Below are 18279 nucleotides of genomic sequence, written 5' to 3'. Positions count from 1 at the left end.
GCGCAGCATGCCTAAAGCGTACTGATGATGAAGGCTTAGCACCCTTCGGAATGGATCTAAGTATATGCGCAGCTATGGCAGGTTGTCTGAAAAATTTTCTACTTACTATTCCAAAAACAAAATAGAATTTTTCAAATTTAGAAAAATCCAGCATTATTAGTGATTTGCACCAGATGGTGCAACACTGAATAAATATAGTTGGTAAAAAGGAATAGAAGTAGCAAATTTGCCAGTCAAACAAACCACCGCTGTATAGCTAAATGGTTAGCGCAGCATGCATAAAGCTGTAGATATTGGTGCTTTATCGGTAACCGTATCGGTAACCTTATAACAGCCGATTCGACCAACCTTATGGGAATCAATGCAATCGATTATTGGTGCCGATAAGGTCATAACCGTATCGTAGCCAAGCAATTGGGTTTTGGTTTACCGGCGTAACGATAAACAGCTGATTACGTTAGGGATACGACTACAGCGATACGACAAACGGCACCAATAACTACAGCTTAAAGCGTACTGTTGATGAAGGCTTAGCACCCTTCGAAATGGATCTATCTGCGCAGCTATGGCAGGTTATCTGAAAAATTTTCTACTTACTATTCCAAAAACAAAATACAATTTTTCAAATTTAGAAAAATTAAAAAATAACAATAATTATCATTAGAAAAAAATATTGTTCTGGCCTTGAACTCGAATCGAACCTTGAATCATTTATCAATAGGCCGATAAAAACAAAAACAATTGTTGATAATTTTTCAACATTCAAAAGGCATTTGTTAAAAAAAAACATTATTCAATAATGAATAATGAAACTTTAAATCAAAGTAAAGAGGTGCCCTGTTTTCCATTTAGTGCAAATGAAAAAAAAGAAAAAGGAAATCCAATTACAAATTTTGCAATTCATTCCGCTCAGGAAGTAAAAATGCTACTGAAGCAGAAACTTTAGATTTGACGTCAGCTTTCTTACAATCTGCATTAAATTTTAATCTTTCGCTTTATAACCAAAACAGCATGCCAAGAAATGATGTTCTTTTGATTCAAAACAATGTCAACAAATATATTATGGAACCACTTTTAAATATGTTTCAACAATTTGCACAACAACGCTTATTACACAGTACAGAAGCGTGAAATTAGTAATGTAATTGCAAGTTGTAGATCTGGTTTAAGCGATCTATGTTCTGAATATAAAATTGAACAAAAGTTAAAATCGTTAAGCTTAATGAAAATAATTAGTGAGGTGGTTGTAAATGATGAGATTGAACCTATTCACAAAAAAGGAAAATATATGCTTCAAAAGTAAACAAAGGTTATATCATGCCGTTAGCTTTTTATTTAAAAAAAAGTTTCGAAAAAGATGATTTATTGGCTAAGATGTTGGATCATATAAATGAACTTAAACGCTCTCAGAAATTATATAATTATACAAATTTTGTCAATGGAGATTTATGGAAAAAGAAAGAAATAGAGCTTCCGAATAATATATTAATCCCGTATTTCTTGTATTTCGACGATGTTGAAATAAACAATCCTTTAGGATCACACACATCTGTCCATTCTGTATGCAATACTTATATATCTTTCCCATGTTTTCCAAAAAAGGAATCTTCAGTAGCAAATGTGTGTTTAGCTGCCATGTTCAAATCCCAAGCCATAAAAACTTATGGCAATGCAAAATTTTTTCAACCCTTAATTAATACACTTCGAGAAATTGAGACAAATGGGCTGCCAATAAATTCCAAGGAAGAAGTGATTCAAGTACATTTTGTTTTGGGATTGATAGTGGGGGACAATTTAGGGCTTAATAGTGTTTTAAATTTTGGTTTATCCTTTTCAAGCAATCACTACTGCAGGTTATGCAAAGCTTCAAAGAAGGAATTTCATACTTTTTGTTTCGAGAAAAAAACCATTTACGTACCCGTAAATGATAAGGCTAACTCAAAGCAACTGTATATGACTACCAAAATTCCTGCAGAGAGTAGTAAAGGTGATGGTCGCAGCAAAATGTTAGGTAAATTATAAACTATCATTAATGGTATTTTGTTTTTGTAATACTGAAACTGATATGTATAATTTTTAAAACCTGAAGAAAATGCAGAAATTGTAATAAACACAATAAAGCACGACACTCTATCTGTCGAAGAATTTGAGAGACATTGGAAGGCATGCAGCACAGGCTGTGCAATATTAAAACTGCAACAACAACGATGGAGGTGTTTGAAAGTTGGCCGAACGAAAATTGACACTGATGATGGCACAACGCCGAAACCGGTTTGTCTCAAAACCAAATTTGACAAGGGATGACGGAAAATCGTTCCAATATACATCATTTATCCACCCTGTCGGAAAATCAACAAAACAAGATAAGTCTGTTTTTGTTATATTATTTCCTTGTCATTGAATGAATATTTTTCTAATAATTTATTTGATTTTATATTATAGATTGAGATAGACTTTACAGTCCTTTTTCCGGCAGCGTCTTCGATTTTAAATACTTGGGACCAACAAAAGTTTTATGCCGTATTGATGTCAGAGGGCCATTTAAATAACAAGACTATCAGAGATATGCTGAGCGACATTGAAAACTTGAATAAAAGTAAAAGGTATGAAAAAACAAAAAAAATCTGCATCCTATTAATTTTTTTATTTTCTCTTTTATTTTCAGCTAGCCAAGAGGCCTGCCTACTCTGGGCGCTGCACGGTTGCCTTGTGTCGTGGCAAAAAATTATTAGAAAAGGAGTAGACGGCGAAAAACAAGTAACGCGGTTTACAATAAAAGATTCGCAAAATGCGTTTGTTACGATACGTCCATCTATCGAGGCTCTTGAAGAGTCCATCAGAGTTTTAACTGAAGAAAAAACCCCTATTCAGCCTTTCCTTATCATTATCGGCAAGGATATTAAGAATGTGAATGAGATATTTGTCTATTTCGACGGGATAAAATTTCCTTTTACAAGTGTAGTAAGAGCTACTGACATATGTTTTAAAATATTTCATGTTTTTAATTTGGAATACCCAAAATCATGCGGAACATTTTGGACCTTCATTGAAATGTGTTATTTTGAACTGCCTGTAAAGTCAAATTTTCCGAAAGTAAACATTTTATGTAATGCAATTAAAATTAACAAACAATGTAATAATAATAAATACAAATACAAATAATTACATAGTCGGAAACGCAGTCTTTTTATTTATATTCTACAAAAAATATTAACGATAATTAATAAAAAAATTATTGAATTCAATGACATCTTAATAGGTGTAGGGAACTTTTATTAAACATTTATTAAATTTAATAAAAAAACTAATTAAATTCAAGAAAATATTAATAGGTGTACCGAACTTTTTATTGAATCTGTGAAAAATTAATTTATTTATTTATTAAAATTAATAAATTGTACGTCCTGCCAATAAATACGTAATAGAATTCAAAAAATAAAAATATGACACTATGGCAGCATTGCCATCAAACAAGTCCAATTTTCACATCCATTTTGCAACAGATGTCGCAGTGTTGTGAATATCAATTGGCACGAACCAGAATAGAAGTAGGATCAATGAAGACAAACAAAAAACCGCTGTGATGGCTGAATGGTTATAGCAGCGGCGCCTAAACATTGCCGATGAAGGAATTTAGCAGTTCCCGAAATGGATCTATACAACGAGCTTTGGCAGTTGTCTAAATTTTTTCTTTCTTCAATTCTAATTTAAAAATTTTTTCAATTAAGAAAAAATTTATCATAACAATAATAATGATAACAATTAAGGAAGGTTAAGTTCGGGTGTAACCGAACATTACATACTCAGTTGAGAGCTATGGTGACAACATAAGGGAAAATAACCATGTAGGAAAATGAACCGAGGGAAACCCTGGAATGTGTTTGTATGACATGTGTATCAAATGAAAGGCATTAAAGAGTATTTTATGAGGGAGTGGGCCATAGTTCTATAGGTGGACGCCATTTAGGGATATAGCCATAAAGGTGGATCAGGGTTGACTCTAGAATGCGTTTGCACAATATGGGCATCAAACGAAAGGTGTTATTGAGTATTTTAAAAGGGAGTGGGCCTTCGTTTTATAGGTGTTCGCCTTTTCGAGATATCGCCATAAAGGTGGACCAGGGGTGACTTTAGAATTTGTTTGTATGATACGGGTATCAAATGAAAGGTGTTAATGATTATTTTAAAAGGGCGTGGGGCTTAGTTCTATAGGTGGACCCCTTTTCGAGATATCGCCATAAAGGTGGACCAGGGGTGACTCTAGAATTCGTTTGTGCAATATGGGTATCAAACGAAAGGAGTTAATGAGTATTTTAAGAGGGAGTGGGCCTTAGTTCTATAGGTGGACGCATTTTCGAGGTATCGCAATAAAGGTGGACCAGGGGTGACTCTAGACTTTGTTTGTACGATATGGGTATCAAATGAAAGGTGTTAATGAGTATTTTTAAAAGGGAGTGGGCCTTCGTTTTATAGGTGTTCGCCTTTTAGAGATATCGCAATAAAGGTGGACCAGGGGTGACTTTAGAATTTGTTTGTATAACATGGATATCAAATGAAAGGTGTTAATGATTATTTTAAAAGGGCGTGGGGCTTAGTTCTATAGGTGGACCCCTTTTCGAGATATCGCCATAAAGGTGGACCAGGGGTGACTCTAGAATTCGTTTGTGCAATATGGGTATCAAACGAAAGGAGTTAATGAGTATTTTAAGAGGGAGTGGGCCTTAGTTCTATAGGTGGACGCCTTTTCGAGATATCGCCATAAAGATGGACCAGGTGTTATTCTAGAATGCGTTTGTACGATATGGGTATCAAATGAAAAGTGTTAATGAGTATTTTAAAAGGGAGTAATCCTTAGTTCCATAGGTGGACGCCGTTTCGAGATTTCGCCATAAAGGTGGGCCAGGGGTGACTCTAGAATTCGTTTGTGCAATATGGGTATCAAACGAAAGGAGTTAATGAGTATTTTAAGAGGGAGTGGGCCTTTCTGGACCAGGGGTGACTCTAGACTTTGTTTGTACGATATGGGTATCAAATGAAAGGTGTTAATGAGTATTTTTAAAAGGGAGTGGGCCTTCGTTCTATAGGTGTTCGCCTTTTCGAAATATCGCCATAAAGGTGGACCAGGGGTGACTCTAGAATGAGTTTGTACGATATGGGTATCAAATTAAAGGTATTAATGAGAGTGGTAGTTGTATATGTGAAGGCGTTTTCCAGATATCGACCAAAATGTGGACCAGGGTGACCCAGAACATCATCTGTTGGATACCGCTAATTTATTTATATATGTAATACCTGCCAAGATTTTAAGGGTTTTTTATTTCGCCCTGCAGAACTTTTTCATTTTCTTCTACTTAATATGGTAGGTGTCACAACCATTTTATAAAGTTTTTTCTAAAGTTATATTTCGCGTCAATAAAACAATCCTTACCTTACCATGTTTCATCCCTTTTTTCGTATTTGGTATAGAATTATGGCATTTTTTTCATTTTTCGCAATTTTCGATATCGAAAAAGTGGGCGTGGTTCGGATTTCGTTCATTTTTCATACCAAGATAAAGTGGGTTCAGATAAGTACGTGAACTGAGTTTAGTAAAGATATATCGATTTTTGCTCAAGTTATCGTGTTAACGGCCATGCGGAAGGACAGACGGACGACTGTGTATAAAAACTGGGCGTGGCATCAACCGATTTCGCCCATTTTCACAGTTAACGCCATAAAATCTATGCCCCTACCAAATTTCAAAAGGATTGGTTAATTTTTGTTCGACTTATGGCGTTAAAAGTATCCTAGACAAATTAAATGAAAAAGGGCGGAGCCACGCCCATTTTTAAATTTTCTTTTATTTTTGTATTTTGTTGCACCATATCATTACTGGAGTTGAATCTTGACATAATTTACTTATATACTGTAAAGATATTAAATTTTTTGTTAAAATTTTACTTAAAAAAAATTTTTTTTTAAAGGTGGGCGTGGTCCTTCTCCGATTTTGCTAATTTTTATTAAGCGTACATATAGTAATAAGAGTAACGTTCCTGCTAAATTTCATCATGATATCTTCATCGACTGCCAAATTACAGCTTGCAAAAGTTTTAAATTACCTTCTTTTAAAAGTGCGCGGTGCCACGCCCATTGTCCAAAATTTTACTAATTTTCTATTTTGCGTCATAAGTTCAACTCATCTACCAAGTTTCGTAGCTTTATCGGTCTTTTGTAATGAATTATCACACTTTTTCGGTTTTTCGAAATTTTCGATATCGAAAAAGTGGGCGTGGTTATAGTCCGATATCGTTCATTTTAAATAGCGATCTGAGATGAGTGCTCAGGAACCTAGATACCAAATTTCATCAAGATACCTCAAAATTTACTCAAGTTATCGTGTTAACGGACGGATGGACGGACGGACATGGCTCAATCAAATTTTTTTTCGATCCTGATTATTTTGATATATGGAAGTCTATATCTATCTCGATTCCTTTATATATGTACAACCAACCGTTATCCAATCAAACTCTGTGAGCTCTGCTCAACTGAGTATAAAAAATTATTGTTAGGCCTTGAGCTCGATTCGAACCCGCGATCTTACAAATCAGTAGGCCGATATAACAACAAACAATAAATTTAATAAATAGTTTTATAAAATTTAATCATCGATGTGTATTGTGACAATTAAATAATTTATTAACTCATTTTTAATAAAATTTTAATTGTGACAATGTACTTTTTTATTAATATTACGTACCTTTTTGGTTCAGTGTAGTTTAACTGGAGCTTAAATTTGACTAGAGTTTAATCAAACTTAGTTTAAGCTTAGCTTAACCAACTACTGAAAACCCGCGCCTGATAATCGAAAAATATACAAATTTATTTTCAGATTAGAAATGTATTCGGAGGGTGGTAGCAATAAACCAGAACTAATATTTATGGACCAAATCGAGGATATTTCATCCGATTTCATACAATACAAAGGAGAACAGTGCATACAAATTCGAGTCAACGATGGATCTCGTGATGGAAGAATAGTTCTCACAAATTCTGTAAGTTTGCTGTTATTTTTCTAGAGTAATCCATTAAAATTTGTTTTGTTTGTTTACGCAGGATGAAATCGGATTAAAGGAATGGGCATTTTCACTACGATCCGCACACAAAAAGTCACAAGAACTATTGGGTTCCATGGCACGAAAAGCAGGAAAAATTTATGGTAGCGAACGTGACGCAAATAAATCTTTGTATATTTTAACGGGAAGTAATTCAATTTCCAAAGTATCAAATGGATCTAACTAGCAAATACAATACAAGGAACGTACAACAAAAGAATTAATAGGTCATACGATGATGATGATGATGTTAAAAGATATAAACAAGAAGCAGAAACTGCAAAAGCAACGTAAGTTAGAAAAACAGGAAAAGCAAAAGAACGAGGAATTTAAAGAAAAGGAGAAGGAGAAGAAAAGGAGAAAGCACCAACTCCAACTCGTATTTCGTTTTTTTAAGCAAACACTTTTTTTGTTATAAGTAAAATGTGTAGTAATAATTTTGTTTAGATTAAATATTTTTCGATGATGATTTATTTATAAATATATACTTAATTTTTAACTACTATTTTCGAAAAAAAATAAATCTAACAAAACTCACATATATATATATATGTAGTATATACATACTAGAAAACAGTCATCTGTATTATAAAAACCAAATGTTGCACAAAAGAGATAAGAAAAACTTGATGAATACTTTAAACACTAGGGTGGAGCGAAATATGTATAAAAAATGCTTTAGCTTGTAGTAAAATTTGTTGACTATGAATACGACCTAGTTTAACTACGAATCGCACATTTTTCCCTTCCATAAACTGCAATTAAGAAAAAAAATAATTAGAATTGCCGATTTTTCTTCCTAGACCTTTAGGGTGGCACCTCTAGATGAAAGCACGAAATAAATGAGAAACGTGAAAATTTGACAGCCAATAATCTAGTTCCTCAGGATGGTACATGTTCAGCCCAATTCTAAACAAAAATTCCTTGCGAGTTTTTTCCCTTCTCCCTTTCCTCTTATTCTGAACAATGTTCGAAAAATCGGAAACCGGTTATGGGAGAAAATTAGGTATTATGAATGTGAGCGAGAGGGAGATTTCTCTGGCATTTCTAAGGAGTTTTTTCACTTGTTAAATTAAAGGGAATGCGTCAAAATAATTAAAGTAAATTGGTTCTTTTAAGAAAGAACACTTATTTGTACAAATTTGTCCTAAAATATGTACATTTTACCACAATATTCTTTATTTTAAGTCGAAAAGTTTATCATTAGCAACGGAAGAGCTCTTGGTATATTTGATGCAGCGATCCAGAAATTGCGCAAGGATTTTCTAAGAAGGCTTAAATAGATTTTGGCATATGAAAAACTAATTCAACTCGACTTGGCCGCCAGAAAATTGCTTTACTGAATGGAGGCAGGCAACTCCAACGGATTTGTGTTATCCCGCCGTCTTCTTCTTCTTATGCTCCTCTGTTGATGTTGCTGTGACACCAATTCATTACTCATTTCAGTGAATACCATATGAACTGCAGTACTGTGCATTGTTTATACTTTATTCCTTAATTTCAAACAAATTCGCAGCAATAATTAAACTTTTGAATTTTTTAAACAAAATAAGAAATACGCAACGAAATTTCAATTGACAAAAGAGCTGACTTCGAAAATTCGAAATTAATATTCCCTAATTATTGTGCTCCCTAGGAGAAAAGAATTGGAGGAATTTTTCCGCAGGAATAAAAAAACCCGCGAGAACAAAATTGCGAGGAAATTTTTAGAATTGGGTTGGTTATGTAAACGCCTTCACTATCTAGTGAGAATTTATTATAAGTGGTTTAGTGCATGTGTAAACGTGGTCTAAGCAAATTTTTAAAAAACTTATTTAATCATTAAAAAAGCGTTAATCTTTGTTGTTTCAATCGCAAGATAATTGTATTGTTGGAAAAATTTGCAATTTGTGGCTGCTGTTTAAAAATAAAGATATAGTTGTTTTCATTAAACAACTGTTATATTGCTTCTTAAGTATGCTTATGCGTGGTTTTCATTGGGTCAAATTTGATCACAGACCTTGTCATATCATGAAACCGGCTTGTCATGCAACGTGAAATGCGTTTGCCGTTCGTTTTGACTACAAATGTCACTTAAATTAACGGCAAGTTTGATAGTAAAATTTTTAAAATCAAGCATTCATTTTTTTCTGCAATCTCGCGGCTGCCATCGGCTTTTAACCTAGAAAAGCTTATTATGTGTGTAATTAGAAAACTGAAAAGAATTTTTTTTTTAATTTCACTTTATAACACTCACTTGGCTATTGGGCCCAACCAAACATATTTTGAAGATATTGTTGCATAAGCACACTCAAAATAAAGCTGGTATCAAAGCGATGCTAAATAATCATTAATATATAACTTTCGAGTACCAATTAATCTTCATCAACCGTGTTATGCAATTGATATTTTCCGAACTTTATGGTTTGATACTAATAAGTATCAATTTGATATTTTGTATGTGTTATCAACTTGATACTCCTATTATTTCTGCCATAACATAGTGTCTATTTAATTATTTTTTTTTATCCAATTGATACATTTTTGGTATCAGTTTGAAATTATTTTTTTATTAAATTGATGGTTTTTGCGCTCTAATATGATACTTCCTTTTTATAAAACTGATACCAGTTTTAGTATCATTTTGATACTTCCATAAGTTCTATCATTTCCCAAAAAGAAAATTGTTTTTTCAGTTTTAAAATTGTTTTATTCTCAAAAAGCAAATTCCATTTACATTGTGGTACATGTGAATAGGGGGTCCTTCGAATGCAGTTATATTGTTTATTTGTGAAACATTTTCTTTAATTCCAACTTCATAGTACTGGTAGTGCTCATTAAAACCTTTAATATTATAACGTTGACAATTGTTTTTATTTTTATCGGCCTATTGATAAATGTTTCAAGGTTCGATTCGAGCTCATGGCCTCAATGCCAATAACGTTGACTTAAAATATAGATTTCATTACTATGACTTATCAGAATATGTTTAATTTTGTGCAAAGTTAACATATTTGTTCTAAGAGTTAAGAAGTAATCTTCTTTATAAATTAATCCATTATAATTTAAGTGCGGTATTGTAGTATTTTCAAAATAAATATTGACATTAGACAGTACGTAAGCAAAATCTTTCGTTTCTATGCTACAATATTTTTTTGGGAGGATCTGGTATGTATTTGAAATTCCATTTTCATATTGTTCTAAAAATGTTGTAAATTTAATGCAGCTTTTATACTTAACGAATATGTAATATTCTTTCTACACATAACATTTCGGGAATACATTTTAGCTTCTCTATACTTTGACTTTTTTTTTTTTTTTGGATAACTTGTATTCCGTGTCAATGTTGGTAAAAGGATTAAAGCAAAAATGTAGGATTTTTTTGTTTTTATATGAAATTGTTCTGGGATGATTTAAAAAAAATTTGTTCTAAAGCGTCTGCAATAGTTAAATTTATAGTGTGTATATTTTCTTGTATAAACAAAACATCTTTTCTACAAAAATTATCTTTTGCGTAACATCTTATTAAAATACCTTGACAAACTTGTGTGATGAGACTTTCAAACTTTGAAAATGCTTCATCCTTACATATAGTGATATAATTATCATCTTCACTACTATTAGTTGTGATCTGAAAACAGATTACTGACTCATTACAGGAGTACATTTTTCTTTCAAAATTATTATTGGAATATTTTCAATAGCTAAGTATTGCTTACAATTTAAGTATTTTTGAACACTTTTAAATTCATATGCCTTTGTATGTGTACCTTAAATCTATTTAAACTTGTATATTCTTGATTACAATTATTGTGAGTACATTTGTAAATATCTACTTCATTTAACCCATGATGTAAATTGAAATGTGAGTATAAATCTCTCAAGTTAACAAAATCTTTATGGCATTTAAAACAAAACATTTTTAAATTACGTATAAGATTAGTTACACATGGTTTTTTTTTACATCGTAAGAAGTCCAAATATGATGTATATTGGAACGATTTTCCGTCATCCCTTGTAAAATTTGGTTTTGGGACAAACCGGCGTTATGCCATCATCAGTGTCGATTTCGTTTATCCACCCAGTCGGAAAATCAACCAAAGAAGATAAGTCAAGTCCAAATATCGTAAAACAATGTTGTAAAGCTCCATACATAATAAGATTAATCTGGGTGTTTCAAGGAAAATATTAGATCAATTTTAAAGCAACTGTCCAATGAAACTACAAACGAGCTAAATTTAAATTTGTGATAACCAAATTTCGACTCTGTGGAATTTTTAGTACGCAATTTTATTTGGTGTTGTAAATAATTTAGCGTTGCTATATTTAAAATGGAACTATTCACGGAGTTTTGTATGGTTGCTTTACGATGAACTTTCAAATCTCCTTCTTTTATTATATACCGTTGCGTTGGTTTTAAAATAGTGTGAAGTTCCATAAAATAAATGGAGTTTCTTGAATCTAAAGTAAAGATTAATTTAGACAAGTATTTCATTATAAATAGGAGATTATGGGACTTACTTATGTCGACATCGTCTTTTGCAGATGTCAATAGGTTCCTGTATTATTTGTCCTTTACGTTGTGCTCAAAGGAAGCAGTAAGATTTGGTAATGCTTCACCCCATTTCGACGTTAATATGAATGGTTTTTCAGGGTAAAGTTCTTTAAAATCTTCTTCAATCTGAAAAAATATGTACATTGTACATATGTGAGTTAGTATTTTTAACAAAAATGGAATTATCACAAACATTTACACTTGTATATCACTTTTTATTTGCAACAAAACTTAATATTACTCACCTTTTCTGTTTTGTTGCAATTCCTGCAGGCAATTTTTTATTTTTTCACCAACCGATCAGGACAACACTACTCACGTCAACAAACGACGAACAACTATCGTGTCACGTACGAACAGTGAAGTTCGACTTTTCGAACAGTCAGTGATGCGTTTGCAGTTTCAATCTGATACTATTGCTTATTAAAATAATTAGGTGAATATCAATTTGACATTGTTGAGGATAAAATCGAATTAATTAGTTATCAAAATAATAAGCTAAGTTGTAATCTAATATCTTTGAGGATCAATTTGATGATTTATGCTGCTATATTAATACGGAAGATATTACACTGGTCTCAGTTTGACATTTTTGAGGTGTAAAATTAATATTTTTCCTCAGCAATTCAATAACCAAGATATAGATTTAATACTTTTCACTATCATTTTTATATGATTCAAGTTTACATTGATACTGCTAAAAATGTCATTTTAACGCAATCGGTATTAAACTGATAGTGATACTTTTTTTTTTTGAGTGCAGAAACAGTTTTTCCCTTTTTTAGAAGTTAGCCTCTAATTTCGAATTTCGAAAGCCAATGTCTATGGAAGTGCGAAATTGGACCCTTCCTTATATGTTTTATAAATTAATTTTGTTTAAAATACTAAAAAAGTAAATATTCAAAGAGTAAAAATGTAGGAGAAGTCTATCTTTTCTTCTTCTTTGAACTTTAAACGTCCTTTTCTTTTTAGCTTATAAAACAGGTATTTAAAAGGGTAAAAAAGCATAATTTCGGAAAGGCTCATATAGGAAAATTAAAAGTGATAAATTACATAGCTACGCAAAAACAAGTTGGCTGATCTGGTAATTCTGATGTGCTGATGTGCGCCTAAGGACGAGCTTTTAAAGCACTAAATTACACAGCCATACAAAAAAAAAGAAGGTCGATCTGGTAATAATGGTACGGAAAGCCTTTCCGTGCTTTTCAAAGCGCTGACTCCGAATGCACATCAAAATCGGCCCAGCTTGTCGTGTTTCGGCCCTAACCTCAGTGACGATTCCTTAGCGTAAGCGTCCAAACGAAACCTTCTAGATCAATTCTGACAGCGGATGCAGATCCAGATCCACCGCATTTTTTCGTGTAGCTGCCTTTTGACCCCCAGAAAAAAAATGTACACGGTTCAAAGAAGAGAGAGCAATTCCGAACTTCGAAAGCCAACATCTATGTTTTGGAGGAATAGGGCCAGCCTTCATTAATTGCTTCAATATCTGAAGTACTAAACAATTTTGATTTGCACTAAGTGATGTTTAAGAAAAAATTTGTTTACTGCTAAACTGTGAACAGAGTCCCGATATCCGCTAAGAGTGTATATATGTTGGGGGGTTTTTTTTTTTTTAATAATATAAGACTAAGCTTGATTCCGCTATGCAATGGGCTCGAAACCTTTTAAGAATGATTTTGACACTGTTTCGTGCTTTTGACTTCATAGCACGAAGGTATTAAGGGTCACGCCACCTTGATGGGAAAGTCTCTGCCTTGCCAGAGCGACGCGTTCGTAGAGTATGTAAACCGTTTCATCCTCCAGCTCACAAAAGCGGCAGATATATGTATCGGATAGATTTACTTAGTTAACGTCGTAAACTACTGTGTCCCGTATAGTACCCAGCGAGAGTTCGTAGGTCCTCTCTGCTTTTTTTTTTTCTCTGCTTAGGTTAATGAGTTTGGCTGATACTCTCTTTGATGGGAGTATAAATACTTTGGCCTGCCTTTACCCTTGGTATTCAACCCAAACTTATTTGAACTGCTTTGTCTCCCAGCTAATTATGGTTTCCCCAGTGTGTGATTTTGTAAGTCAATAGAAAGGCTCTTCACTATAGAATGCTGTTAATACTGGCTTGATAGCCTTCCGGTTCATTACCTTCATGTCTCTGGTGAATCCCATCCTAACAAAACTTTGTTTTTTGGCTTCCAAATCATTTAGGACTCGAAACAATTCATTCACTAGCTGAGCAGTAAAGGCACGTAAGGGGCTGTGAGCATACTCCTAGAATATAAGCCTCTTAGACATTCTCTACCCCAAGCTGTTATTGCATGGATTTCCGTCAGAAGAGAAAAGGGGTAGCAACCCGTTGGTATAGATTTCTTGAAGTTAGGTCCGTAGCTGCCAGTGCCCGTTTTCCGTCATCAAACTTCGATACATTCGTAAACCAGAACTCGTAGTCAGGGCATTATATGGACTCTCTGTTTTCCAAAGAGTTCTGCCCACAATGGATCTCTTAAAATCACGTCAGATTCTGAGGGTAGGAGCATAGTTGCAATATGTGATTTGCTATGAACTTTTCTATAATCCTCATATAACCTTTCAGGTTTCTAATCTTAAGCTCAGAAATAGTTTGAGGTGTTAGTGCAGCAAGTGTTGCCTCTTTCTCTATTAGAATAGGGAAGGAAGGTCCGTACCAGTCATGCTAATATAAACTAGTCGATGCAGTTTGCTTTATTTTTCTATTGTTTTTTCTTTTTTACGTGGTCCTCGGCTACCAAACTAAAGAAGTATATCTGGCGATTGTCTTCACAACAGTATTAAATGTTTTGCCATACAGTCGAACAGAAAATTCTTGTTAGGTTAGGTTGAACTGGCCGGTCAATAAATACCTCACAGAGACTGGATGTGTCCGTAGTGTTACCAAAATTTGTTTGAGGACCACACGGAAGAACTCCAACTAGGTACCAGGACTTATGTATGTTATAGAATAACTCCGTCCTCTTGGCGAATTCAAAAGCTTTCTAAGACCTAGCTGACGCGAAATCTTGCAACTGCCGCTACTAGAAAGCTCTTGTTGCTTAAATTTTTTTTTTCCTGATTTCTTCTTGACGTTATTTTTTACTCCAACGCGTTTCAATGCATTCCCCCATCTTCATCAGTGAGTCTATTGCGCGCAATTTTCGCTTCATAAGTTTTAATTGGGATAGATAATTCTTTCTTAAATTATTAAGATTACTGCATTGCTAAGTGCTGATCAAATTATAAAAATTTACCATTATAAAATTTTTTACATAATTTTATTAAAAAAAAAGTTGCATTTCATTAAAAAAAAAAATTTAAATTTATAATTAAAACAAAACGCATGCCTTACCCAATTAGGTGGAATAGAAATTTTTTCTTTGTGTGATTAAAGTATCTTTCTAACTAATTCTCCCAAAAACTTTAGTATTTTTAGCTGCAAGTTCAACACCTAATGTAAGCATATTTATTTTTACGTATTTCGCTCCACCCTAATGCATACCCCGACTGATGGTTGCATAAAAACAAATATAAAAAAAATTATGTTGAATCAATCAATGCAATAGTGTCAAAACTGAAAATTTGACTTGCAAACAGAACACACACACACAAATACATACATATAAAAATCCATGTTATAATATTAGGAATGGGCATATCAAAGTGATTAATGTTAATTAATTCACACACTTTTGTGTAGCAATGGCCCAACGATGTGTTTTAGAAAAAAATACGAATTTGCATTTGAAACAAAAAAATTACTAAATAGAATAAAAAAATAATAATAATAAATAAAAAAAATTTTCATTGAGAAAAAGATAAAAAAAAAAAATATTAGAACAATCAATGTGGTAAATTTGACCGCTGGTCGTGTAGTTATAGTTGAACCACCTTTCAAAAAGCGGTTTTAATATCTTCACCCACATGCAAACACACATACATGTATAAACATATAGAGTAGTCATATATACATACATACATATATAGATCTGATACATAGATCTGTGTGTATGGTATGTATGTATGTATAGTGGGGCTTTAGCAGCCGTTTAATATGCAATTGCAATGTTATTCGAAATCACACGCCTATCATAGAAGTAGTACATAAATGATAGATACATACACATTAAGCTGGATTGATTTGCATGGACGAAAGTTAACCCATATCGCGCCATCGATTTTTCGATAGGTTTTGGGCTCAGGAAAAAAAAGTTCAACTAAGCATACCCAAAAAAATAATTTTCGAGCCTGCAAAATTTGAGTTTTTTGACTTTTTATACTCAGTTGAGCAGAGCTCACAAGGTATATTAACTTTTTTCACATAACGGTAATCCGTAACGGCATAAACTAATCGAGATAGATATAGACTTCTATATATCAAAATGATCTGGGTGAAAAAAGAAATTAATTTAGCCATGTCCGTCCGTCCGTCTGTCCGTCCGTCTGTAAACACGATAACTTGAGAAAATTTTGAGGTATCTTGATGAAATTTGGTATATAGGTTCCTGTGCGCTCATCTCGGATCAATATTTAAAATGAACGAAATCGGACTACAACCATGCCCACTTTTTCGATATCGAAAATTTCGAAAAACCGAAAAATTTGGTAGGTGCGTTGACCTTATGACCGCCCACTTTTAAAAGAATGTAATTTAAAAGTTTTGCAAGCTGTAATTTGGCAGTCATTGAAGATATCATGATGAAATTTGGTAGGCTAAATAAAAATTAGCGAAATCGGATGACGAACACGCCCACTTAAAAAAAAAAAAATTTTTTTAAAGTCAAATTTTAACAAAAAATTTAATATCTTTACAGTATAAAAGTAAATTATGTCAAGATTCAACTCCAGTAATGATATGGTGCAACAAAATACAAAGATAAAAAAAATTTCAAAATGGGCGTAACTCTGCCCTTTTTCATTTAATTCGTCTAGAATACTTTTAAGCCATAAGTCGAACAAAAATCTTGACTATTTTTTCAGACAACCATCTGTGCCCAATACGTAAGCTTGTGGTAAAATTTGATGTTGCTAGCTATTAAAATGAGGCAGAAATGGCGAAACCCCTATTATTGAACAATCGGTTGTATGGGAGGTATATGCTACATTGGTCCGATCCGGTCGATTTCGATTTCGACAAATGTCAAATCCCCCATCAAAATATGCCTGCTTACCAAAACAAGTCCCAAAAACCAAAAAAAAAAAAAAAATTTTTTTTAAAAACTTTTAATGCCAACGTTTTTATCGCATAATTTTAAGGGGGATAGGAACTATGAGACATCGTTTTCATCGGCAACACTTTTGCACGTTTCTGAAGAAACCCTTAAAAAAAAATGGCCAAAAAATAAATTTTTTCACCAAAACACTCCTCAAAACCCAAAAAATACTTTTTTTTTCAAAAAACTGTTATCGCCAAAGTTTTTAGCGCACAATTTTGAGTCGGGCAGAGGATACATGAAAATTTTAAAGTCAAATGAAAATTTTTTATCTAGGTCATGAAAAAAACCTTAAAAATTAAAGAAAAAAAAGTCAAAGACTCAAATTTTGCAGGCTCGTAATTTATTTTTTTTGGTATGCTTAGTGGAACTTTTTTTTCCTGAGCCCAACACCTATCAAAAATCGATAGCGCGATATAGGTTAATAAATCGACCCAGCTTAATACACATACATACATATATGCATAAAAACAAAAATCTACGTGCATATACATATATAGTAAATAAGTATGTGCATACTTATGAATGTATGTAAACTTATATCATAATTTTCCTGTAAATCGTACATACGTACATTTGTGTTTTAAGTTGTTAATTTTTATTGTATTTGTGTAATTATTTGTTAACTAAATGAAATTCTGCATAGAATATGAAAAAATATATGGCTTTTGTTTACCAATTATATTTAGTGGCTGCTGTTCAATAGGTAATTAAATGAAGCAAAAACAAATCGCTTATGGAAATTGGCCTCGTCAAAAGCTATTTTCTGCATTCTTCATGTATCACGCAATACACACAAACATATAATTCCGGCACCTGCATATGGCGCATTCCATGCCAACTATACCACACAATAGATTTTGCATTATCGATCTCGGTAAAATTTGAATTCAATAAAAGTTTTTTACTATTTTTTAGTTCCAAATGTTGCAATTGAGTTTCAGAAAATTAGAAGCGATGTTGAGAAAATTACCCTAGGGCTGCCTCCAAATTCAAAGCATTAGCTTCGGTGAAACTCCAACGTCTAAAATTTCTAAAACAAGACTTAAGGCTCAGAGTGGGTAAATTAGATGGGTATTGCCTTTGTCACATTTTTACATATATAGGTCTTATCAGTAACAGGAGATATCGGAAGTAAGAGCTGCAGGAAGAAACGGTTGAGCACGTTCTTTTTTCGTTTTCTGCGCTTACTAGGTTAAGGTTTTAACTACTAGGGACGGCAAAACTGACAGACCTCGAAGCAGCAATTAAGCTAGGTCCGAGAAAACTTCTAGTATTTGCTAAGAGAACGGAGTTTATCTATAACATATATTTTGTAGCCTAATTAGGGTTTCCCCGTTTTGCCATCAAACAAAATTTGGTAACACTATGGACACATACAGTCTATGTGAGGTCTTAATTGATCGGCAAACTCAACCACACCTACGTCATTTTC

General features: G+C 33.1%; 1 protein-coding gene and 2 long non-coding RNA genes across 5 annotated transcripts in view; 2 read left to right on the top strand and 1 right to left on the bottom strand.

Moving 5' to 3' along the window:
* The window catches only part of Gprk1 (G protein-coupled receptor kinase 1), a 175560-nt gene extending 158056 nt beyond the window's left edge, over positions 1–17504 (top strand). For all 3 annotated transcript variants that reach the window (XM_067772084.1, XM_067772085.1, XM_067772083.1), the window contains 2 exons: positions 6872–7034; positions 7096–17504. In XM_067772084.1, the coding sequence (XP_067628185.1) occupies positions 6872–7034; positions 7096–7281 (349 nt within the window). In that variant the 3' untranslated portion in view covers positions 7282–17504. The remainder of the gene's footprint in view (positions 1–6871; positions 7035–7095) is intronic.
* Positions 1–18279, bottom strand: part of LOC137243864 (uncharacterized) — a 48016-nt gene that overhangs the window by 21907 nt on the left and 7830 nt on the right. The window lies entirely within an intron of this gene.
* On the top strand, positions 849–3142 carry LOC137246416 (uncharacterized). The gene is made up of 3 exons (XR_010951473.1): positions 849–2011; positions 2090–2603; positions 2666–3142. It is a non-coding gene; the product is annotated as an uncharacterized lncRNA (long non-coding RNA).

Source organism: Eurosta solidaginis, chromosome 3 (assembly GCF_040869045.1).
Source record: "Eurosta solidaginis isolate ZX-2024a chromosome 3, ASM4086904v1, whole genome shotgun sequence".
NCBI lineage: Eukaryota > Metazoa > Arthropoda > Insecta > Diptera > Tephritidae > Eurosta > Eurosta solidaginis.
The sequence above is the reverse complement of the archived record's forward strand: the minus strand, read 5'-3'. Positions and strand labels throughout refer to the sequence as shown.